Below are 23,090 nucleotides of genomic sequence, written 5' to 3'. Positions count from 1 at the left end.
AACCTGACCGTACTGTAGCTACGTCCAAAGACTAGTTAAAGATTAAAGCTTTTTGGGGGGTTAAATCTGACATAAAGAAAGAAAGAATAACATTAAAGTCGATTCTTTTGATCACTGTAGTTCTACTTTGAGGATATGACGTGTAAAAACCCTCAGTTGTGGCTGGTGGATCTCACATTCCTGGTCTTTGTAATTCCAGTTCAATGAAGCCTCATTTTCACCTTTTTCCAGGTAAATTTTCCCAACTGTTCTAATGTCCATGCTGTGGCATTGTCCCATCATTTGTATTTCCTGTTAATGGATTTTTAATATGGTCTGGGAAATTACTATATATGAGTAACTTCCTGTTGTATTGCAGCTTAAGGCCATTGTCACTGAAATAAAGCCCAAGTTGTAATAGTTTGCATCCAGAACGAGGAAAAGGAAGAAACCCAAACACTGCTCAGTGGATGAGTCCGTCCTGGAATAAATACCAGGACAAAACTAAAAAGAAGAGCTTGTTTACTCGAAGCAACAACAGAAAGCTCTTTGTCTCTACAGATGTTTCTGGGAAACACGTTAACAATATTTAAACATTTGTTCTTAATAAACGTTTTTACTTAATGATGCTTTATGATATTTCTATCTGACCTAATGCAGCAGCGTATCCACATGAACTCTGCAGTGTTTCTACCCAGAGGCCACCGTGGTCCTTCTTTACTAATGCTGAGGGTTTTCTCCCAGCCGTGATAGCCTTTGACAGGTAAACTGAGTCATTCCAGCCCAGTGCAAAAATAACCTCCCTGTCTGCTCTTAACTTCACGCATCGATGCTAAAACGTTGCATAACTGAACCTGCAGACTGTGATCCTGTAGCTGTCGAGGAGAGGGCTTGATGCCGTCCATCTTCTGCTCAATTAACAACGCCTGCAACCTTTTGAGCCTTTGTCCTGCTACAGTCACAAATATAACATCATCACTCTTTATTTGATCCACTACACTGCTGTCATTTCTCTGTTATGGCCCCACAAGGTCACTGAATTCTGTCATTCTTCTCCAATCCATGGTTTTCAGTCACTGGTGGGCAACATTACTCTACCACGACTGCAAACAGTGGACAGTTGGTAGGTAGTCCTGCAGGACGCCTGTCTCGAGCCAAGGCTACTTGGAACATCTCTCCATGGAGGAACAATGAAGACATGAAGAGAAACTATAAATCTTTGGGACTTGTGCTCCAACAGCTTTGTTTAAAGGCCTGAAAGTGGCGACGTCTCTCCCAGAGCTCCAGCTCAGTGACATCTATGTGTGCCTTGTATGCTTCAGCTGACGCTGCTGCCAGGATGAAAGCTGTCAAACCGAGCACAGCTACATGTTCCACCTGGATGGGTAAATAATGTGTTTGAGGTGAGAACAATCAGGAAAGCTCGCCAGCGGCTTTACTTCCTGAGGAGGCTGAGGAAGTTTGGCATGAACGCCAACATCACCTCAAATTTCTACAGGTGTGCAGTCGAGAGCTTGCTGACGAGCTGCATCACAGTTTGGTACGAAGCTGCTCTGCCAGCAGCCGTAAATCACTACAGAGGGTGAAGGCAGCAGAGCACATCACTGGCACGAGGCTTCCTGCCATTCAGGACATTTATCTCCAGCGGTGCCTCCATAAAGCACACAGCATCATCAAGGACCACAGCCACCCAGCACATCAGCTGTTCTCCTTGTTACCATCGTTACAGGAGTCTGTCTGCTCGGACTACAAGACTCAAAAACTGTTTCTACCACCAAGCCATACGACACCTCAACCACAACACTTAAACACACACAACACAGCACTCAGAAGCTACCTGCAGCTTCACAAGTACTCTGTTTAATCTGCACTGGTCACTCCACTTTATTGTCATTGATATTTATATTTAAAAGTGCAATACTGAAATTTTCTGCTGCTCATTCCTGTGCAATGTCCCATCTGCCCTCCCGTCATATTTCTCTTCAAGATTTTCTTATTTAATCACTAGTGTACATATATTTATAGATACAAATATATTTAGTCATCTTTTCTCTTTTACCATGTCTCTCTAATATTTGCTCCTTACTATTTTTCTATTTTCTTTATTATTTTATTTTATTATATTTTCTCCTACTGTATCATGCTGCCGAGTGACTGCTGCTCGTCAAACACATTTCATTGCAATGTTGACCCTGTGCTAACTTGCATATGACAAATAAAACTGAAAACTGAAAAGAAGAAACTGGTCGTTGTTAAAGGAAAGGTAATCTCCACATAAGCAGCTTAGATGACCTTCCACGTGTAAATCTTACAATGTGTTGACTTGGACATGAACAGTGTAGGACCAGAAAAGTCCCAGCAGTGTTAATTTGTCACATTAATGTAAAATGAAGTATTTTTCTGATGTTGGGTTAATCGTTCCTACAGTTTAAATGAGCCGTCACTGATGTTCACATGTGGCAGCCATACTCTACGGCTTCTGTAAATAAACACTGATTACTGAATCCAGTTTTGGCTACATTAAACTCAAAGACGTTCAAAGGATGGCTGGAAAGCTACAGACTGCAGTACTGTTTGGCACCAGTAGCAAAGTATGTCTGTTGTGGAGTTGTAGACATGTAACTTGAACATGTTTGTAACTTTTTACTAGCATTTTGTTTACTATGTTTCAGATCTATGGCACTAAATGGGGGACTGACCACGTTTTTGACCTTGACTGGACTTACTGGGTCCAGTAAAGATATCATAGCCAAAGGTGGCTCTGCTTCCAGTTCTGGCTTATAGGAAGATCTCTGAAGGTTGGGTGTAATCCTCTCCTGACTTTGGATCACTCTCTTAGATCTAAACCTCCAGCTCTGGACTCGCCATCCTCAAAGACTGCTCCATAAGAACACAGGCATGTGTGAACAGCCCACTCCTCCTTTGGTCAATGGCACACACTTTTAGACGATGTGTATTCAGCATCTGGCAAGAGTGGAATCAACTGGGGCTATTTCTAAATTGGCGTCACCATTGATTGTGGTGGTGGCAGCAGCTCATTCTGCTGGCTCTGTGTAACAGGGTCATAAATCACATTGTTATAATGTGTTCTAAACCCCCAAACTGCTCCTTTTATACCTGACTTTTAGGACCTCCAAGCCTGTAGTTGTGTTCATTATCAGTTAGAGCCCCTCCTCGTTCTTTTCTTCTTCTTCTTCGGTGCAATCCTATAAATACAGTGTACCCCTTTTGCCTCTCCCCTTTTCTACAATCCCCCTGTGGGAGAGGTGGGTGTCATTTCTTTCCAACACTTTAAAACACACATATAATGCATATTTAGCCACCTGGATGTTTCTGGTTGCAATTTTAGTTCGATTATTGTCATTATTAAGCCTGTTTTTGTTAGATGTTATAAGTGTGTCGTATGTGTGTATCATAAATGTGTTTTAGGCGCCATAAATGCTAGCATGAATATATACTCCTTGCTAGCTTGGGAGCTGTGGTGGGTTGAACTAACCCTCTTCCCCACTGTTTGTATTTGGTCGTAGGAGCTGGAGTGGGCAAATTATTTACTGGGAGGTCTTTCTTTCTTTTACCTTTTTTATCAGACACAACGCAGAATCACACCGGTTACATCTGCAGCTCATCCATCACCTGTTCTTCCCATCACTTAATGTTTTTGCTGCAAGACGTTGGAGTGAGTGCCATCTATTTTGCTGTTGTTTGGAGGCATTTTAGTTCAGTGAGAGACAGGAGGTCACGCAACAAACTGCTCAAACGAGTGGAAGCCGCTGCCCTCTGCTCGTCAGCTGGGAAACCTGGATCTCCCTTGTTGTGTTAACAGACCTCTCTGCATTGAATCATACCTGTTATTAACCTCTGTCTCTCTTCCACAGCATGTCTTTATCCTGTTTTTCTTCTCTCACCCCAACCAATCACAGCAGATGGCCCCGCCCCTCCCTGAGCCTGGTTCTGTCGGAGGTTTCTTCCTGTTAAAAGGGAGTTTTTCCTTCCCACTGTCGCCAAAGTGCTGCTCATAGGGGGTCATATGATTGTTGGGTTCTTCTCTGTATCTATGAAGCGCCTTGAGGCGACTTTTGTTGTGATTTGGCGCTATATAAATAAAATTGAATTGAATTTTCTGGGTCAAAGTTCAGAGGAAAGTTTGTTCAGCAAATGAATGACAATAAATCATACATGTTTGCTGATTCACAGGTTAACAGCCTGGAGGAACAGGGCTGTGTCGTTCCTGTGATGCGATTCAGCTTTATTTCAGCCACTCAACAAAACAACATTATATTATATTTAATATATATTAAATATGTGCCAACTGATTCAGTACGTTTCATGTAGAAATATCTGTGGCAACCTTTTGTTGCAGCAATGATCTCAAAACACAAGGGGGGGGGGGGGGGGGGCTAAGATGAATGTCTGCTGTGAGGACAGGGGGTGTGCATGTGCTCAACTCACGTGACACGTCATTTACGCAACATTTGGTCGATTTCAAAGTTACAGTGAGATAAAATCATGTTATGGATTGCACTCAGTATATTGTGCCGACATGGTGAGATTGTGTCTGTCGAGCCGAGGAGAGCGTCGCAGTGCCAAAAGCTGTAAAATGAACTATCAGGCTGGAGTGTGCTGCCACAGCACAGAGCAGTCACAGAGTCCTGCAGGCAGAAGAGGAGTGATCGTGTTAGCCACCTTACAAAACAAAAAGACATGAAGTGAAAAGCAGAGCGCAGAGTGAGGCAGAAGAAGACAGACTGGGCCAAGTCCTGCATGTGCGAGAGCGAGCGAGACCCGGGACAACGTCATCCGCCTCGCCTGGACTAGTCCGCCGGCCGGAGGAGGGACAGTGGCTGCACTGTGCAGCCGAAGACTCACTTTGATCGCGCAGGAAACGAGCGACGCAACCGGTCCACCGTCCGTGCAAACCGCGCCAGGCAGCGTATTGCACGCTGGAGGACACCGAGGAAAGTCACAGTAGGAGCGGCGCTTAGTGAGAGGTGATGTCGGGGGGACATGGCTTCTTCTCCGGTCACCCCAGCATCGCTTGAAGGAGAAACACCTTCACCCACCGGGAACGAGGAGCCCGCGACCACCCGACAGGTACGACACGCCTCCGAGACCCTCTGCGCGCCCGGTAACGTTGTAACGTTTTACCGAAGTTCATTCGCAAACACACCAGTTTAAGATGGACCCGAGAATCAGCACACGGGAGCACTGGTGTCTGACTCAGCAGAAACGGCGCGACGTGCGTGTAATGCTTCGTATTTGATAACGATGGAATAATTCTTTAAAATAAGCACACAGATAAACACTGGTGGGTGGAAAAGCTCGTGTTTTGGTGAAATGAGTCCCGCCTAGTCCGGTCTACACCTCATTCAGCAAACATCTGAGTCACCCTGAGACGCCAGTGCGCGTCCTTGTGATGCAAAAAGCCGTAAGTGACACGCTGTTTACACGCAGGAGCAGTTTAACACATGCAGGTTGTGCCAGTAGGCGTTTCCTTCAATGTGACACCAAACGTGTAAATCAGTGCTGGGAGCGGATGTTGGACCTGATCAGTCTTAATCTGACAAACTGTAGTTCCTGCTCTGTTTCTAATTCAGCCCCATGACAGACAACCAGCATGTTCTCCTGTCACGTGTTATTGACACGCACATATTTAGTCCGTGTGTGGGATGTTAAAGGTGAGTTTGTTCAGGGCACGATCAGACTGAGGCCATTTCAACAGGTGCAAGGAAGTGTTAGTGTGGTTACTACGGCAGCACTGATGCCCTGATGAGTGCACATGGCTGGAATGAAAAGTCAATGCTATGTATAGCATGAACTACTTGTTGTCTAAGGCGGTGCAGAGAGTGAGCAGGAAATATCTGAGGTTGGATATTTCAGTACATACAGAGCTGTGCAGAGACATTAGGATCTTAAACTATTGTCTGTATCTGGCAAAGCGAGAATCTGAGCCTTGTGTACAAACTGTCTGGTGTTTGTTCTGGCAGGAATATGAAACTACTGTGCACAGCATGCTTATTAAGATGGCCCAGGACCAGGTCATCTTGCAGGATGGTAGTGTTACATCGAGAAGGTTCCTCTTTAATTGTTGGATTTCTGTGTGAGTTTTCTCCCTGTGCCTCTGTGGCCTCTCCCCACAGTATCTGTGTTTGTGTTTAAAGTGTTTAAAGTACAGCACTAGATGATCGTATGGGTGAATGTGACTTGTTGTAAAGCACTTTGAGTTGTTGTCTATATAAAGTCTAAATGGAAATCCACTTATGTGCAGAGGACCAGAAGATCCAGCGCATCGAAATAAAAAGTTCTTTGCTTAAACAATGAATTGTGCGATAAAATATTAATTTACAAATTCATTTTTAAGTTATTTTATTTATTCAATACAAAAGTAATTTATTATCTAGTAATTTAATTTAAAATAAAATTCTGTTGGTTTTTGTTTTTTGCCCTTCTCCCCCGTCCCTCTTCTCAGCTGTTTCTCTTTCTTTCTCCCAGTCAAGTCTGTCCCGTATTCAGTAAGTGAAAATAAAATAAACAATAAAAGGTGAATCAAATGGACCATTACGGCAAGGCTGGGATGGTCAGTTTGGTAAAGTAAATCCGTTGGGCATCTTTCTTTGCCTTTAGACAACAATTCTGATGCAAAAGAGCCAAACGGGACAGGCAAAAAAAATAAATAAAATAAAATAAATATTTATAAATCAGTATTTGAAAATAAATTATTATTCCATTAATAAATACTTCAAATCAGAAAAAAAAGAAATAAAATCTCAATAAAAACCTCACATCAAAAATCCTTTTCCTGTGTCGTCTCATGTCCAACATCTGTGTAGGCAGAGTGTAAACACAGAGGCTGAATGGCCTTTGGTATAGGTGCAAAGCTAAGACTGTCTAACCAATGACAGAGCTCCTTACCTCTCACCGGCTAATTTGCATTGCTCCGGGATTTTGGAAATTTATCCATTTATTCATTATGATGTGGTTCAGCATCATAATGCTGAACCACAGAAACACACACACACACACATATATATATATATATATATATATGTGTGTGTGTGTGTGTGTGTGTGTGTTTCTGTGGTTCAGCATCATAATGCTGAACCACAGAAACACACACACACATATATATATATATATATAAAAAAAAAAAAAAAAAACACCCAGCACGCCCCTGCGGGCGGTTTATCCTTCAAGCTCGGGTCCTCTACCAGAGGCCTGGGAGCTTGAGGGTCCTGCGCAGTATCTTAGCTGTTCCCAGGACTGCGCTCTTCTGGACAGAGATCTCCGATGTTATTCCCGGGATCTGCTGGAGCCACTCGCCTATCTTGGGAGTCACCGCACCTAGTGCTCCGATTACCACGGGGACCACCGTTACCTTCACCCTCCACATCCTCTCGAGCTCTTCTCTGAGCCCTTGGTATTTCTCCAGCTTCTCGTGTTCCTTCTTCCTGATATTGCTGTCATTCGGGACCGCTACATCGATCACTACGGCCGTCTTCTTCTGTTTGTCTACCACCACTATGTCCGGTTGGTTAGCCACCACCATTTTGTCCGTCTGTATCTGGAAGTCCCACAGGATCTTAGCTCGGTCATTCTCCACCACCCTTGGGGGCATCTCCCATTTTGACCTCGGGACTTCTAGGTTATACTCGGCACAGATGTTCCTGTACACTATGCCGGCCACTTGGTTATGGCGTTCCATGTATGCCTTGCCTGCTAGCATCTTGCACCCTGCTGTTATGTGCTGGATTGTCTCTGGGGCATCTTTACACAGCCTGCACCTGGGGTCTTGCCTGGTGTGATAGACCCCAGCCTCTATGGATCTTGTACTCAGAGCTTGTTCTTGTGCTGCCATGATTAGTGCCTCTGTGCTGTCTTTCAGTCCAGCTTTGTCCAGCCACTGGTAGGATTTCTGGATATCAGCCACCTCCTCTATCTGCCGGTGGTACATACCGTGCAGGGGCCTGTCCTTCCATGATGGTTCCTCGTCTCCCTCCTCTTTCTTGGGTTTCTGCTGCCTGAGGTATTCACTGAGCACTCGGTCAGTTGGGGCCATCTTCCCAATGTATTCTTGGATGTTCCTTGTCTCATCCTGGACTGTGGTGCTGACACTCACCAGTCCCCGGCCCCCTTCCTTCCGCTTAGCGTACAGCCTCAGGGTGCTGGACTTGGGGTGAAACCCTCCATGCATGGTCAGGAGCTTTCTTGTCTTTATGTCAGTGGCTTCTATCTCCTCCTTTGGCCAGCCTATTACCCCAGCAGGGTACCTGATCACGGGCAGGGCGTATGTGTTGATGGCCCGGATCTTGTTCTTACCATTCAGCTGACTCCTCAGGACTTGCCTGACCCTCTGCAGGTACTTGGTGGTTGCAGCCTTTCTAGCGGCCTCTTCATGGTTCCCATTTGCCTGCGGGATCCCCAGGTACTTGTAACTGTCCTCTATGTCTGCAATGTTGCCTTCTGGTAGTTCAATCCCCTCAGTTCTGACTACCTTCCCTCTCTTTGTTACCATCCGACTACACTTCTCCAGTCCGAACGACATTCCAATGTCATTGCTGTATAGCCTGGTAGTGTGGATCAGTGAATCGATGTCTCGTTCACTCTTGGCATACAGCTTGATGTCATCCATGTACAGGAGGTGGCTGACAACTGCTCCGTTCCGTAGTCGGTATCCGTAGCCAGTCTTGTTAATGATCTCACTGAGGGGGTTCAGGCCTATGCAGAACAGCAGTGGGGACAGAGCATCTCCTTGGTAGATCCCGCACTTGATGGTAACTTGTGCTATGGGCTTGGAGTTGGCCTCTAGTGTTGTACGCCACATCCCCATTGAGTTCCTGATGAAGGCTCTTAGGGTCCCATTGATCTTGTACAATTCTAGGCATTCCAGTATCCAGCTGTGGGGCATTGAGTCATAGGCCTTCTTGTAATCAATCCAGGCAGTGCACAGGTTGGTCAGTCTGGTCTTGCAGTCTCGGCTGATTGTTCTGTCTACCAGTAGCTGGTGTTTTGCACCTCTGGTATTCTTGCCAATTCCTTTCTGTGTCCCGCTCATGTATTGACCCATGTGCCTGTTCATCTTAGCCGATATGATGCCTGACAGGAGCTTCCATGTAGTACTGAGGCAGGTTATTGGTCGGTAGTTGGAGGGGACCGGTCCCTTCTTGGGGTCCTTGGGGATCAGGACCGTCCGGCCTTCAGTTAGCCATTCCGGGTGTCTCTCGTTAACTAGCAGCTGGTTCATTTGTGCTGCCAGACGCTCGTGGAGTGCAGTCAGCTTCTTCAGCCAGTAGGCGTGAACCATGTCGGGCCCTGGTGCTGTCCAACTCTTCATACTGGAGACCCTTTCTTGGATATCTGCCACTGTGATGGTTACTGGACCCTGTTCAGGGAGGTCGCTGTGGTCTGCCCTCAGATCCACTAGCCACTGAGCATTGCCGTTATGGGTTGCATCCTTCTCCCATATGCTCTTCCAGTATTGCTCCGTCTCCAGCCTTGGTGGTGCTGTTCTCTTATTGTTCCCTTGCCACTGAGAGTACACCTTTGCTGGTTCTGTGGAGAACAGCTGGTTTATTCTCCTGCCTTCTATCTCTCTGGTGTACCTCCTCAAGCGGCTGGCCAAGGCTGTGAGTCTTTGCTTGGCAGTTTCCAAGGCCTCAGGTATGGACAGCTTGCTGTATTTCTTAGGCACCTTATTTGTCGCACCTTTCTGCAACTCTGTTAGTTGGCTAACCTCCCTCCGTGCTACTTTGATCTTGCCCTCTAGCCTCCTTCTCCATGGAGGGTACTGCCCCTTGTGGCTGTTCAACTTGTAGCCAAGCATCTCACTGATCACTGCTGCCGTATTGTAGATCAGCTTGTTAGTGTCGGTAATCGTGGTTGTAGGTATTGCCCGTAGTGCTGCATTAACATCACCTAGCAGACCTTCTGAGGGTGCTTCACGTAATCTTGGTAACCGGCTACGGGGGATCCAGGTTTCAAGCTTGGCCATGATCCTATTTTTCAGGTCAGTTCCTCTCGCACTCAACGATCCTTCTCCTATCGCACTTGGGGCTATGTACCCAATCTCGGGTGGGGGTGATGATATCTCCCCCCTGACCTGGCGTCCTGACTCCTCCTTGCCGTAGCATTTGTGTTGTACCTCGTCAATCTCTAGCTGTGAGAGCAGTCCCTTCTTTCGAATGTTGGAACACTGAGCTACTAGTTGTTTCGCCGTCATTGTGGATGTTGGGTATCGAAGAATCCATAGGTCCCTCATCCTATTCATGTAGCCCCTTCCGCCGGGGTTACTTGCGTAGTAGCATTCCAACAACGCCCTGTTTTCGTCCCTTGCCCACCGATGCCTTCTTGTTCCAGTAGCCCACTTTTCGTCAGGGTGCCCTGGTTCCTCAACACCTGACGCGGACCTTGTTGATCCGGGCGACGTCCGAGCCGGCATGCCTTCATATTTATCTGTCTCGCTCATGTCTGCGGTAGGCTTGCTTAGCATAGGGGGTCTAGCCTTAGGACCCTTACTGGATACAGACGCCCCAGGCAGGAATCGAACTTGCGATCCTCTGTTCCAAAGGCGTGTAGTTTAACCACTACGCTATCCAGCTGCTTATATATATATATATATATATATATATATATATATATATATTAGGGGTGCAACGATACTCGTATCGATATTGAACCGTTCGATACAGTACTTTCGGTTCGGTACGCATGTGTATCGAACAATACAACATTTGTAATTTATTTCATCAACTTTCCTTCTGACGATGCTGTCTGTGTTGAGCGCTCAGTGGATCTGCGTTCGACTACTCCGCCTAGGCTGCACTGTCGAGCACAGATCCACTGAGCGCAGCGCAAGCTAGCAGACAGAAGTTAAGCTCGTTGCAACATGGCAAACTGAACCTCCCCCACCCTCATTCAGATCTGGCCTTTGGAACTATTTTGGTTTTCATGTGACGTATGACCCTGAAGGTAAGCGCGTCATGGACTAAAGTAAAACAGTATGTTGGATGTGCCACGCAATGCTCAATTACATGGGTGGGAACTAGTGTGTTAGCGCAGTTAGCTCGTTAACGTGTTGGCCGTCTAGCCCCACGCACGGGGCGATCCGCGGTAGCTTGTTAACGGAGATTTGCCGTGTTGTGGCGTTAAGGTCATTTCAGATTAACGCTGACAGCACTAGTGGGAACACAACGAATATGACTGCACATTTACTCCGACATCATCCTGGTGCAAAGACAAGTGGAAGCAGACAAAACAACAAGCACGCATGCTACAAACTTTACCCGAGTCATTTAGACAGCCGTTAGCACAGGATTCTCCTTATGGGGACCTGATATGTTTAATATGCTGCTGAGAATATAGCCCAGAAGAAGCGTATAGTATAGCTTTTATTTTGAAAGAGCCATTTCTCTGTAATAAACTCTCTTTTCCAAAGATGAGCGATTCCTCCATCAGATAGATTTATTTATTTTTTATTACTTTGGTGTTTCAGCAACATTAAATTTAAAAACTATACTTTTGAGTTAAAATATATATTTATAATTTTAATAACTGACAAATTAAAAAGGCATGAACATTTTTTTTGTATCGAAAAAATATCGAACCGTGACACCAAAGTATCGAACCGAACCGTGAATTTTGTTTGTCGTTGCACCCCTAATATATTTGTATATATGTGTGTGTGTATTTATACATCAATCCATTTTCTTGCTTATGGAGTTCAGGGCCTGGGACCTACTCCATGTCAGCTTTCAGTGTTTATGAACATGAACATTATGAACTCATGACTCCCTTGGGAAGCCTATGGTTTTTCATAGGCAGGGGATATTTGTTTTATCACAGTTCATTACCAAACAGAGCAGGGTTCTAATTGATTTGTGGCTTTTAGGATATTATGTACAGGTGTGTAAAAGTGGAGTGAATATAATTACAAACAGCAATGCTAGTGGAGTGATGACAGACAGGGCGGTTGGGGGGTGGTGAACAGTTTGCCAACAGTTCTGCCCCTGTAGAGAAGGACATCTGCCATTTCTTTTTCCTTTTAGTCAAACAATTCAGGTAGTGATGAAAGAAAATCAGACTGTGGCAGTGCTTGCAGCAGGTAACGGAGTGATAATGCAGAGTTTTTACTGCAGTGGACAGTCCCTAGTGTGACCATCGCTGGAACCAACCAGCTGATTTACACCATGGCAGCAGTCACCAGTGAAGTTCTTGGCTGCAACATGAACGATCTCAAGTAGCAATGCTACTAAACTTGCTGGAGAACTTTTAGTTCAGGCCACTTGATGAGTTTCACACAGTACTGCATATTATTTTATTAGGTTGGCACAAATGTAGGATTGTGTTTGTGATATCACGATGTGTCTGTTTCCTTTTCATATTACACTAAAGAGATCATCGCCTACAAGCCTCCGTAAACGAACAGCATGTCTATAAAAGCCCATTCATCATCCGGCCCTCCTGCTCAAACACAACCATGTAGCGCTCATCCCTCCACCCGTTTCATTCAGCATCCACACACATGTTGCAACACACTGGGGAGGGAATGGGAAATAGAGTAGAGCAGCAAAGCTTGATTTCCTTTAGGATTGGTTAAACTAAAAGACGTTGACAAGGAATTTTAAGGATTTTAGGAAGCATAAAACCGGAATCAGTTGTATTGGATACGAGTATAAATGAGTGCTTAGGCTCATGCAAGAAAAAACATCTTAGACAGGATATGACAAAACGTACTGTGATACAATTCTTCATTACTACAGCTCTTTGAGTGCTTTTGTAAAAAGTCAAATCTGTGTGCTCCATTAAACCCTGTAGAAGTTGTTTCGAATGCTGACAGTGGACAAACAAAGTTGTCATTTAGCTTAAACATTAACAGTAGAAAAGGCCCGATAGGAATCTAACATCCTTGGAATCAAGCTGTGGGAGTGAGTTTTGAAACCTTTCTGTAGGACTGCTTTAAACTTGCCTTCTTGGTGATGTGTTGTCTGATGTCTTGTTTGACTTGAGCAGATTCTTTACGTGCTTTAAGTTTCTAACACATTTGCTTTAACCAGTAATTGAAACTGCTGAGTAGGAAGTACTAAAGTGGGTGTTGAGCATGTTGGGTGTGTCCTTATTACCTGTTTCGATGTTTTCTTTTAATTGAAAGCGTTTCATGAATATGAAATGCTTCTGCGTAATGTTAAACGTTATAAAATATTCTTATGATTTAAACTCTGTATTCATGGCTTATTCTTTTCTGGCCTTTCCTGTAAGCACTTTTATGCTCGGTGGTAAAATATCACAGAACTAGCAGTTTGGCGAGTGTCATACCGCCTGGATTAGTGGCTCAGCTGGTAATTCAGAGATTTATGTAGCTGAGTTTGCTGTGTCATGCTGATTTGGGGAGACTGGACACAGACCTGAGTCATTCTCTTCTGGGTGATCACAGTGGTTACTCTCCTCCCTTCCTCATCTCACCCTGCAAAGAAATCTTTGTTGTTCTGCCTTGACCTCTTCCTCTGTGTTAGTTTGCTGTCCTTTCATTAGCTAGCTTTAGGACTTCTCCTCTCCTCCATGAATGTATCCCCACTAATCCCATTACATGCTTGTCCTTGTCCCACATTTATCAAACATACTTTTTAAAATCAAACAGTTAGAAATGACATTCATTACTTCATTATGTAACATGTCCCTGTGATCTAAACAGCCTGTTAGCCCTCGGAGCACATTTAAGTAAATTGAAATAATTGTGCCAATAAATTGGATTTGAAAGCTCTTATTCTAATTTTCTGTTTTGATGATATTTGGGATATGCTGTTTATGTAGAACAGCTAAAACTAGTTCTTTATATTCCCATATAAATGATAAACACACATTATTTACAAAACACTGCCCGGTGGACGCCAAAGGACGGCCTGTTTTGATTACGCTGGGATCTTTTTGGAGCGCACATTTTTGGTCTACGATCAAAGCTGCCACACCACGCTGGATTAATCTCCCAGTAGCTGAGTTTATGAAGTCATAAGAAAGGAATGTCCCACACGTTCCTGCTGTTACACCATATTTGGACTGGGACACCTTTGCTAACCTCTGTTGCTCAATGACACACTGATTTGAATCTGGAGGTGCTGGCGACATATTTGCAGCAGTGTGGGTTCACAGAGGCTGTTTGGACTCTGAGCATGTGACACACCAGTAGCGTGCCACGCTGGGCCTCTCGGGGTGGCGTACAGTGTCACTGTGTGTGTCTATTTAAGTGTTTGTCGTGTAAATGAGGACAACCAAGATATGTGAAGTATAGAGTGGTGTACCACAGTGACAGGTTAATGTCAGTGTGAGTGTGTAGCAGTTTGTGTGGCCAGAGAAGGTCAGCAGCCTCCAGAGGACAAAGCGCTTGTGTTCTTCCACAATCGCCCGTTTGATCAGACAGATCATTTGGCATCTGTCAGGCTAAAAACAACAACACAACATGAAACCAAGCATACGCTCTGCAGTCCTGCAGCTAACTCCTGACAGTCTGTCTGCTGTAGGCTGAAGAAATCAGGGGCTCATTCATCTGCACCTGTCAGCGTCTTTATGCTAACAATAGATCAAACAGTATGTGTCCACAGGATGTGTAATGTTGAAGGTTACCGTACATCCTTATCTCCAGCACTGAGAATCAGTTATCACTGATCGCTGTCTCTGCTTTGTTTTGACATGTTTCATATTTATATATTTCATATTTATAAGGTAAATACCCTACAACATTACAGAGAAGAAGAAGTAACCCCAGGCTCGGTGAGGGGCAGCCATCTGCCGTCACCAGCTGGAGGTGATGAGTGGAAGACTCGATAGGCCACTCTTATTTTCATCCACTGCTTTGTTACCTCGACACGATGTTTTGGATCATCGTCATGCTTGAAAATCCATCTTCATGGGACGAAGGTTCCTCGTCACAGTACGATACGCGGTCCTGTCTATTGGCCCTCCATGCAGGGAGGTCATGTTGTGCTCTTAGCAGAAAAATGACCCATGTTTCCACCGCTTTACTGTGGGGGTGGTGTTCTTTGGTTTTTAGTGATTGTGAGGACGTTTTCACAGACAAACCGTCACAAAAAAACCCCATTAAGTGCCAAAATGACATAAACCTGTAGTTTTAAAATTTTTAAAAACTTCTCAACAGAAAATCTGTTTAAACAAAAAGGTTTTGAAGTGCTTTTTAAAAGAATTGACAGAGTCAGCTGTAGACTGGTGCAGAGCCTTGGTGGTTTCTCTAATCCAGCACAGAGGCCAGTACATTAATCTAAATGCAGTGATGGAAACGCATTGATAATTTCTTCCAGTTCAGCAGAGGAGACCATGTTTCACAATTTAGAAATGTTAGGAGTGAGATAAAGATTTTACACAGTTGAAACTCAGAGAAGACTCAAACGCCAAGATTTTGAATGCTGAACTTAGCATGTGAACAAAAACAGAATAGAATGCGTTTTATTGTCACTACACACATGCACAATAAGCTTCAGAGCATCTCCTATTCAGTGCAGACGTGGGAAAGAAAGGGGGTGAGTTGCACAGTTCTGCAGCACTATCTACAAATATAGAAACAAAACATAGTGCTATATATTACAGTGTGGGTTACTGCACGTAAATTAAGTGTTGCACTGTGGTGATGATAGTTGTGTAGTCTGTGTGTAGAGGTCCTAGATTGGGGGGTGGAACTGTGTTTATCATGTGTGAGTTCAGGTTACGGGTGGAAAAAACTGTTGTGAGTCTGTGGGTCTCCTTGCTGATGCACCTGTAGCGCCTCCCTGAGGGAAGCAGGTTGAACAGGTTAGAACCGGACTGGAGCTGTCATGGATAATGCTTGCTGCTCTGCTGAGGCAGCGGGAGGAATAAATGTCCATCAGGGAGGGGAGAGGGCAGCCGATGATCTTCTGTGCTGTCTTGACCACACTCTGAAGCCTCTATCCGCCTTAGTGCAGCTGCCGTACCATACCGTGATGTCAGCAGCAGGTTGGAGTTCAGCTTGTACTTCCTGAAGACTCTCAGGAAGTGCAGCCGCTGTTGGGCCTTCTTGACGACCGCTGAGATGTTGTCTGTCCAGGAGGTGTCAGCAGAGATGAGGACACCAAGGAACCGGGAGGTGTGGACCCTCTCTCCACACACTCCCCGTTGATGTAGAGGGGGGCCAAGTCAGTGCCTCCTGATGTTGACAATGACCTCTTTGGTTTTCTTAGTGTTCAGTCCCAGGCTGTTTTCTGAACACCATGCTGCCAACTTTAGGACTCTTTATGCTGATTCTTTCATCCGGGCTGGACTTCTTATTCTTGACTGAAACTTGGCTTTGCCCTGGTGAGTTCTTTTCTTTCTCAGAACCAACCCGATTCACCTTTCTGAGCTCACCCCAGTCTACTGACAGAGGTGGAGGGCTAGCTTCAGTTTTTAAAAACAAATTCACTGTGGTGTGCCTCAAGGATCTGTGCTCGGCCCAGTTCTTTTTCCTTGTACATGCTGCCTTTGGGAGTAATACTTAAAAAATATAACATTTCCTTTCACTGCTATGCCGACGACATAAAAATTTATTTCCCTTTGACATCAGATGTCTCTACGTCTCTGGAACCCCTGTTTGACTGTCTAAATGAGGTACAAACGTGGTCACGTCTCTCACACTGAAAGACAAAAGTTTTAGTTTTTGATAGTCACACCCCGCTGGAACAACTTACTGATGCCTTAGGGCCCCTTGGTAGCCATCTCTCACTCACTGTTAGAAACCTTGGTGTTTTCCTGGACAGCTCAAGAAATCGACCTCCTCTGTGGTAAAAAACAGTTTCTACCAGCTGCGTCAGATATCTAAAGCAAAGCCATACCTCCCTTTGAAGGACCTTAAAAAACTCATTCATGGTCTTATCACTTCCAGATTAGACTACTGTAATTCTCTCTACTCGGGCCTCCCACCTTCCTCTATTCACCGGCTCCAGTTAGTTTGAAATGCAGCTGCGCGTCTCTTAACTGGAACTAGAAATTATGCCCACATCACACCAGTTTTAGCCAACCTACGTTGGCTCCCTGTTGATTATCGTACCAATATTCAAAATTCTTTTGCTTACCTTTAAAATTTTAAACAATTTAGCTCCCAGCTATCTATGCGAACGCCTCCATTTGTGCATCCCTAATAAGGCACTTAGATCTTCCAATCAAATGCTCCTGACGCAACCGAGGTCTCATCTGAAGTCCAGAGGGGATCGGGTCTTTGCTGTCGTACCTCCCAGACTCTGGAGTAACCTCCCTCTTTATATTCGTTTCTCCGAGTCCATGCAGTCTTTTAAAATGCGTCTTAAAACTTATTATTTTAGTCTGGCTTTTGATCCAAACTACTATGTTATTTCTATTTTATTTATTTATTTATTTTGATAACACTTCTGAAGCGTCAGAGCTGTCCTTGCCTGTGATAGAGCTGACCTGCCATAGGACACTGGGAAGAGTGTAAATCCAGGCTGAATTCCTTGTGTTGGACAGTATTTGTGTGCAGCAGCAGAGCGCACAAAACTGTATGTTTTGGTAAGCCTGGCCTTCTTGTACTGGATGTCACTGAGCCAGTAGCTGGTGAGTTCATCACATTAACATCTTTACAAGCAATTTCACTAGCTGGGACCACATCCTCAGTTACGATGAGCGATGATGGATGAGGGAGCGTGTACTGGTGCTACAATGTGGGGAAGGCCTCAAAGAGGACCGGCAGCGGCTCCTGGGCTCCAGGTGGGCATGAAAATGAGAACAGAGGGTATTGGTGAAGGGGGCATATATAAACTGAGGCGGCGTGAATGAGGTGTGGTCCCACTCCTGAAATTCAGATAATATCTCCACTTAGAATAAACTGGGTCAAAGAAAAAGTGCCTCTGATTGGGCTGCTTTCTACAGTTGGCTGTGAGTCCATTGCAGGGCATCAAACATGGATAAGGGGTTGTTTCAACAGTAATTCTATGATGAAAAATTAATGAGGCATTTATCAGGATCTATATTTAATTTAATATCTATTTAACATATTTAATCAATATAAAGCTCAGTGTCTATTTCTTAGCTTGTAAAGTTGTGAAATTCATGGCAGATTCACTTCTTGGCTGTTTTGCGTTTTATTAGATAGTTGATAATAAAGAGTGTCTTTGCCTGTGGCTTTGTTAAGACTGCAGGTTTTTGTCCGCCTGACCTTTGGTGACCTTGGCGAGCTCAGGATGAACAGGCTGTCTGCTCTGTTTGGGTGTGATGCTGCCTGCAGAGACAGTCTACTCTCATGCAGACACAACATCTTTACTGATATAACGTGGTCATGGACTCTTCTCTGTTCTTCCTTATGAAATAATAGTAAAATGACTCTGCAGTTTTGATTCAAAATGCACCAGGTCTGCTCAGTCTGAATCACACCGTTAGAGCCAGACCAAATGATTGGAGCACCAATATTAGCACTCAAAGAGTCTAAGCAGTACCACTACCAGCTTTGGCCAGTGCAGGAGTGAACATGTAGATCCATGTTCTACTGAGCAGACACTGAGCAGAGGCAACATGCAGTAAATGAATTAGTGGTCTCCACATGTTTGCACCCAAAGTTTCCCTGCTTTTGTGAGCTGAGCTGTTTTAATATTTTCCATGTATTAGATGATACTGTCCAATGCTTCCAGGGCTGTGAAGATGGAAAAAATGATGTTGCAGTCGTTGCTGAAGTGTTGGTACCATTTGAAGGAAGTCATTAAAGCGCCAGAGCGAGCAGACAAGGCAAGCACTCAAAGAATGTGGAAGGCAGTCGGGGAAAGTTGCCATGGACGGACTTGATTCCTCCCAGCCCCAAACAGCTTTTATACTGTGGACAAAAATACATGAAAGTGTGTGTGTGTACCTGTTTAGATGTCTCTGTGGGGACCAAGAATTGGAATGTTACTATACTTGTGGGGACCAACAGTCATTTATGAGGACAAAAGTGCCTCACGAGTTTGAGACTCACAATGTGGTTCTAGTGTCAGGGTTACAGTTAGGTTATGGTTAGGTTTAGGTTGAGCGTTAACCATCCATTATTGATGGTTACAGTGAGCGGCTAGGATCATGTCAACTAGGTGTCCTCACTAAGATATCAAAACTAGAATGTGTGTGTGTGTTAGTGAAAGGAACTGTAACTGGTCCCAGTAGCAGCAGGATACAAACGCCATAATGACACAGCTGCCTCTCGTCTGCCTTGTGAGTGAAATAAGATATTTGGGACCTTTGAATAGTTTTTTGAAAATATTTTTTTGTTTAAAGAAAGGAAAGAGAAGTTTAATCCTTTAACTATTTAACTGTTAGGTGTCAATCCCTGGGAGGGTTTCCCCCTTTTATTTGGCGTGGAGTCAGAATTATGGCTTCTCCACACTGTGGAAGTAGCTCTTTGACACAGTCGAGCAGTCATTGGTCATAACAGGATCATTTAAGACTCGATGATGAATAAGACTGTTGAAGTGCATGAGAAGGATCTCATATAAAACAGTCTGTGTCTGCTCCTCAATTCAATTTAATTCAGAAGACCCCTATGAGTGCAAGATCAAGGAAACAGTTCACCCTGCCTGGGATAGTGTTACCAGGGCCCTGCCCTGGAGCCAGGCCCGGGGAGGGTGCCAGAAGCTGTACATCTGGTGGCCGGGCACTGGTCCATGGGGCCTGGCTGGGCACAACCCGAAAAAGGGACATGGGCCCATTCTTATGCAGGCCCACCACCTGCAGTGGGCGCCATAGGGGTCGCATGCAATGTGTGCCACGTGGCAGCCAGGATCAGAGGCCATGGCGGACGGATCCCCGGCTACCAAGACCAAGACTAGACTTAGTGTCTCATAGTCATTGAAGAACTCTGACTTGCTTCCTGTTCTAGTTGTTCTCTGGAAAAAAATCTGCAGGTCAAACAGGTGCACATACAAAGAGCACATTATTGATTAAAGCCTGGAAAACAACTGAGGCATTTGTCAGCCCGGCACGCTTGAAATGTCCAAGTGATGAAAACAGTTTTCCATTCGTCACCTCCCCAATGTCCACCAGATGGAACGTGTTTCTAAGATCAAGCTTAGTGAAGATTATTGCTCTATGTAGTGGCTAAAAGCTCCAGCTGAAGCTGTTCTACAGTGGCTGGATGCAAAGCCCAATCACCATATAACACAACGCCTCGCAGATTCATTCCCCATTCTGACTCTGGGATGTGTTGCACTCAGAGAGAGGAAATGTTTGCTGCTATTAGCGTGAATGCATCCCTCCCCGATGGCTAATATAAGCCCCCATGGTGGTATTGTCAATCCTCACAAGAACAGTAGGAAGCGCCTGAAGAAACCACCCAGCGCTGAAACCCTGTTAAACAGCCAAGCCAGACCACCAGGATGGCTGAGCCATCATACCCAGTAGCCGAAGGTATAATCTAAAGGGGACTGTTTTGTGCAGGCGAAAAAGAGTCAGGAATGCTGTGAGCAGGGCTGTGGAAGCTCTGCCATAGCCACCACCAAACAACTGAGTTATTTTTACACATCGTCCAGCATCTGGCCAATCCACCACCTTTCATTTCTCATGCCGTTACAAAATAAACAAACAAAACAAAACCCATCAGCAGAGCTGTACGTTTTAATTTGTTCAGAAATCTCTCAGTCAGAACATGCTATATCATGCTTAGGCACTAGCAAAACCAGTGAGCTACCTTCCGCTAACTTCCTGCTAACTTCCTGTTAACTTCTAAGTCCGTTAAATATAATAAATTCTGTTTTCATGGATGCCTGGATGTTAAACTTAATTGTTACATCTGGTAAAGCAGCAACACTGATCGTTTTATTAAAGATGAAAGAATTTAGTTTTTAACTCTCAATGTGCTGCAGTGTGCGTTTGACTTTGGGTCCTGAAGGACGGAGTTTAGGACCCAGATTACTCCCAGATTTCCGAGCACCTTAGTCCGAAAAATATGGCAATAACGACGGCCGCTTGCATGTTCTACAAAAAAATAGTCCTTTGTTGTGTATCCGACGGACAAACACCAAACCAGTTCCACATCACTGAAGCTGCACCATTTTTACAAACCAGTTCTGGTTCATGTGTTTCACTCAACGATCCGCTTTCCCCCTTCTCATTCTCTATCGCCACCATGTGGGTATGAAAACAAAGGCACTGCGCATGCGCACTTTACCCATATTCTATCGCGATATTTTATTTTTTTATCGTTGCCCAACATTAAACCAGTATTACCGTGAACAGTATAATGTGGCACAGCCATAGGTGGGCTGGTAGGAATGCTGCGGAGGGAGGAGAGAATGGGTTAGCCAGAGTCTAGAGTGAGATGTACACTTACAGAGAGAGTCGAAACCATCCTACCGGGCGATGTGGTGACAAGAAGCAGGTAGTAAGCGACGTAACAGGCGTGTCTTTTCCTCTGTAGAGCTAACACTCCTGCTGTTTTACTTCTGTACTCCTGTGCATACGTCAAGGATGTCACAATCACATTTTACAGCATCCATGTTATATTAGAGATACTTTAGTCCCAGCAAAGTAGTGTACTGTTGTTGTTTGCTCCATTGCAACAAAACATGCAATGATATCATACTGAATTGCACCAGTTTTTAGGACGTCTATCTTTTACTTTCTGTGGGTTTCTCACTGCTTCTCTGCGATCAGATGAATTGTGCACACTATTTGCTCTTCCACAGCTTTATTTTTAGTCTTTGAATGCTCCCATCACTTCTGTGAAGACAAAAGTCATGATTATGCCATAGTCAGTCTATTTATATAGACCAAAGGCTCATCAGCAGATCCAAACCGACAGAAAGAAACAGGAAAGTACCGCAGTGTAATCCATTTATTTCAACAAAGTAACTGTATTCTAAATACCACCTGTTTAAACGGTAACTGTAACAGAATACAGTTACTCGTACATGTATTCTGTTACTCCCCAACACTGGATATTTGTCATATAATTGAAATATCATTAAACTCACTACTCGTACTCATAAATATGGTCCGTGCACAAAGCAGCGTCGTCTCTTTCTAACCATCCCTGCTCCAACAAACACGAGGTTGTTTCCATCGCTGCTGCTGTTCCATGTTGTTCAGCTCTTATTGTTACTGTAAGTCTCGTGTTTCTTATTTGTGTGAGGCTTTGCTCCTGCCCGTCACTCTGCTGCTGTTACATGTTGTACAGCTCTTATTGTTACTGTAAGTCTCGTAGTTCTTATTTGTGTGAGGCTTTGCTCCTGCCCGTCACTCTGCTGCTGTTACATGTTGTACAGCTCTTATTGTTACTGTAAGTCTCGTGGTTCTTATTTGTGTGAGGCTTTGCTCCTGCCCGTCACTCTGCTGCTGGAGCACCGGGATTTCCCCAATCAGGACAATAACGGATGTTTCTGTTCGTTTCTGGTCTATACATGTTTTATATCAGAGCGATCTCCCAGAATCTGAACTGATCAAAAAGTGCCGACATGTCCGGAGGGATTTTGGCCCACTGCTCTTTACAGCTGCTTCCACAGATTTAGTAAAGGAGGCTCTGGAGGCTGGCTAGCCCACTTCTTCTTCAGCCCCTGCTTTGTTTGCACCCATCCACGGCCACCACTGTGTGTTTGACTGTGGGGATGTTGGTGTGTCACACTCAGCATTTCTCAGCCTTCAGCCAATCATCCAGACGGTCAAACCTCAGACGGGCTTGTACATGCTAAACCGCGTGGGTGCTGCAGTAGTTCAATCCTCTACCAGTGTTACCAGTATGTGGTGACTGTCATCCACCTGCCTTCTCACCATTAACCAGCTCCTCCTGTGTGAGTTTGGGCCCATCCAGCACCTTTCCTATGATCATCCTCCGCCCATGAGGCTGACAGATCACATCATGGTCAGAACTGCTGCACCCACAGTCACCGAGCTTCATGCTGACGCCCTTTGCATCTATATGCTGAGAGTCCCACAGCCAGTCTGTGGGATCCAGGGTTGTAGAGGATCACACACTTCATTCAGGGACATGCAGATCTGTTCATAACTGATATGTTTTTTGTTCGATGTTTCTAAACTCAGGTAAAAATCAGAGACTGTTCATTTCTCTGTAAGTGAGCAAACTTATAAATTCAGCAGGGAGGATAATTGTTTCCCCGTCGTAGTTCAGTGTAGCTAGTCTCTTAACCCCCAAC

The 23,090-nt window shown here is 44.8% G+C and overlaps 1 protein-coding gene and 1 long non-coding RNA gene across 2 annotated transcripts in view; both read left to right on the top strand.

Moving 5' to 3' along the window:
• LOC146650428 (uncharacterized) overlaps window positions 1-23,090 on the top strand; it is a 387,448-nt gene that overhangs the window by 280,224 nt on the left and 84,134 nt on the right. The window lies entirely within an intron of this gene.
• The window catches only part of LOC146650431 (uncharacterized), a 30,305-nt gene continuing 11,675 nt past the window's right edge, over window positions 4,461-23,090 (top strand). Inside the window, exon 1 of the mRNA XM_085385150.1 lies at window positions 4,461-5,070. Coding sequence (XP_085241276.1) covers window positions 4,984-5,070 — 87 coding nt within the window. The 5' untranslated portion in view covers window positions 4,461-4,983. The remainder of the gene's footprint in view (window positions 5,071-23,090) is intronic.

The sequence above is a fragment of the Rhamphochromis longiceps genome, linkage group LG16 (genome assembly GCF_057381845.1).
Source record: "Rhamphochromis longiceps isolate RC_006_pf linkage group LG16, R_longiceps_female_GT1.1, whole genome shotgun sequence".
In the NCBI taxonomy this organism is placed as follows: domain Eukaryota; kingdom Metazoa; phylum Chordata; class Actinopteri; order Cichliformes; family Cichlidae; genus Rhamphochromis; species Rhamphochromis longiceps.
This window is presented reverse-complemented; position numbering and strand designations above follow the sequence as displayed.